The 988-nt window shown below is 49.8% G+C and overlaps 2 protein-coding genes across 2 annotated transcripts in view; one reads left to right on the top strand and one right to left on the bottom strand.

Moving 5' to 3' along the window:
* LOC118424312 (SCO-spondin-like) overlaps positions 1 to 57 on the top strand; it is a 13612-nt gene extending 13555 nt beyond the window's left edge. The window contains exon 20 of the mRNA XM_035832857.1: positions 46 to 57. Within this exon, the coding sequence (XP_035688750.1) occupies positions 46 to 57 (12 nt within the window). The remainder of the gene's footprint in view (positions 1 to 45) is intronic.
* Positions 58 to 69: 12 nt separating this feature from the next.
* Positions 70 to 988, bottom strand: part of LOC118424311 (glutathione S-transferase omega-1-like) — a 5760-nt gene continuing 4841 nt past the window's right edge. Inside the window, exon 2 of the mRNA XM_035832856.1 lies at positions 70 to 384. Within this exon, the coding sequence (XP_035688749.1) occupies positions 85 to 384 (300 nt within the window). The 3' untranslated portion in view covers positions 70 to 84. The remainder of the gene's footprint in view (positions 385 to 988) is intronic.

The following is a 988-nucleotide window of genomic DNA, read 5'->3' as shown; positions in this document are numbered from 1 at the left end:
ACTTCTTGGACGCTGTGATCTTTATTATTTCTTGGTGCCACACAGCTTTTGATGTAAGGAAGGTTTGGTGTACATTTACGCCCCCTAGCAACTTTTCTTCACTGTGCATCTTTGAACACTACTGACCTTAGCGTCCCAGATGGCCTGCAGCATCCCGATCCGTGCCTTCTCCAGAGGCTCCTCCGGTAACAGCTTCCTGCCCGGGAAGACCCGGTCCACGTACTCGTTACACACCAGGGACTCGTACACGACTTTGCCGTCATGCTGCAGGGTGGGCACCTTGGCCAGGGGGTTGATGGAGAAGAACCACTCGGGCTTGTTTTTCGTGCAGACGTTGACGGTCTCGTACCTATAGGTAGGGAAGGAAGAAAGGAATATGTTAGACTAGAAGCTAAATGTAACATTTGAAATGTTACGCCCCCTACGCACCGGTGCTCGTAGGAGTTGAAGAAGCCCGGTCGGGCTCCGAAGCCACAAATTTGTCCCGGTGGAATGTCCGATACTCCGGGTACCTTGCTGTTTTCATGGGTAGGATGGCGCCTATTTTTCGCCAGGTCCCGGGTTGATTTTATCTGCGGGTGTCAAAACATCCAGGGGCCCGGCCATGGCCCAAAATGGCCCGGTAGAAGTAGTTTGGCCCACGGCGCCACTTAGGGTCACGTTAGCCAGAAAAAGACTATACCCGGTGGAGCACGTTCTCAATTGGGACCGTAGCATACCTCAATGAATTGGTAGGCGAATGCTTCATACAGCCAGTAGACAATGTGTACCTTCACATGGTTTAGCCTAACAAACGTCTTGCACACATTCACATATATAACGTTATGGTTTGATTTGATTTGATTTGATTGATTTACAAATATAGTTACAGAAACACCAGCCGACACTGAACAAAGACGGGGGTCGATATCGCCTGCCAGGCATCTATGATTCGTTACTCGAGTCACGTGTCTCCAAATCACGTGCTCAGAGTAATTGAATCATCACC

The sequence above is a fragment of the Branchiostoma floridae genome, chromosome 10, assembly GCF_000003815.2.
Source record: "Branchiostoma floridae strain S238N-H82 chromosome 10, Bfl_VNyyK, whole genome shotgun sequence".
Lineage (NCBI taxonomy): Eukaryota > Metazoa > Chordata > Leptocardii > Amphioxiformes > Branchiostomatidae > Branchiostoma > Branchiostoma floridae.
The sequence above is the reverse complement of the archived record's forward strand: the minus strand, read 5'-3'. Positions and strand labels throughout refer to the sequence as shown.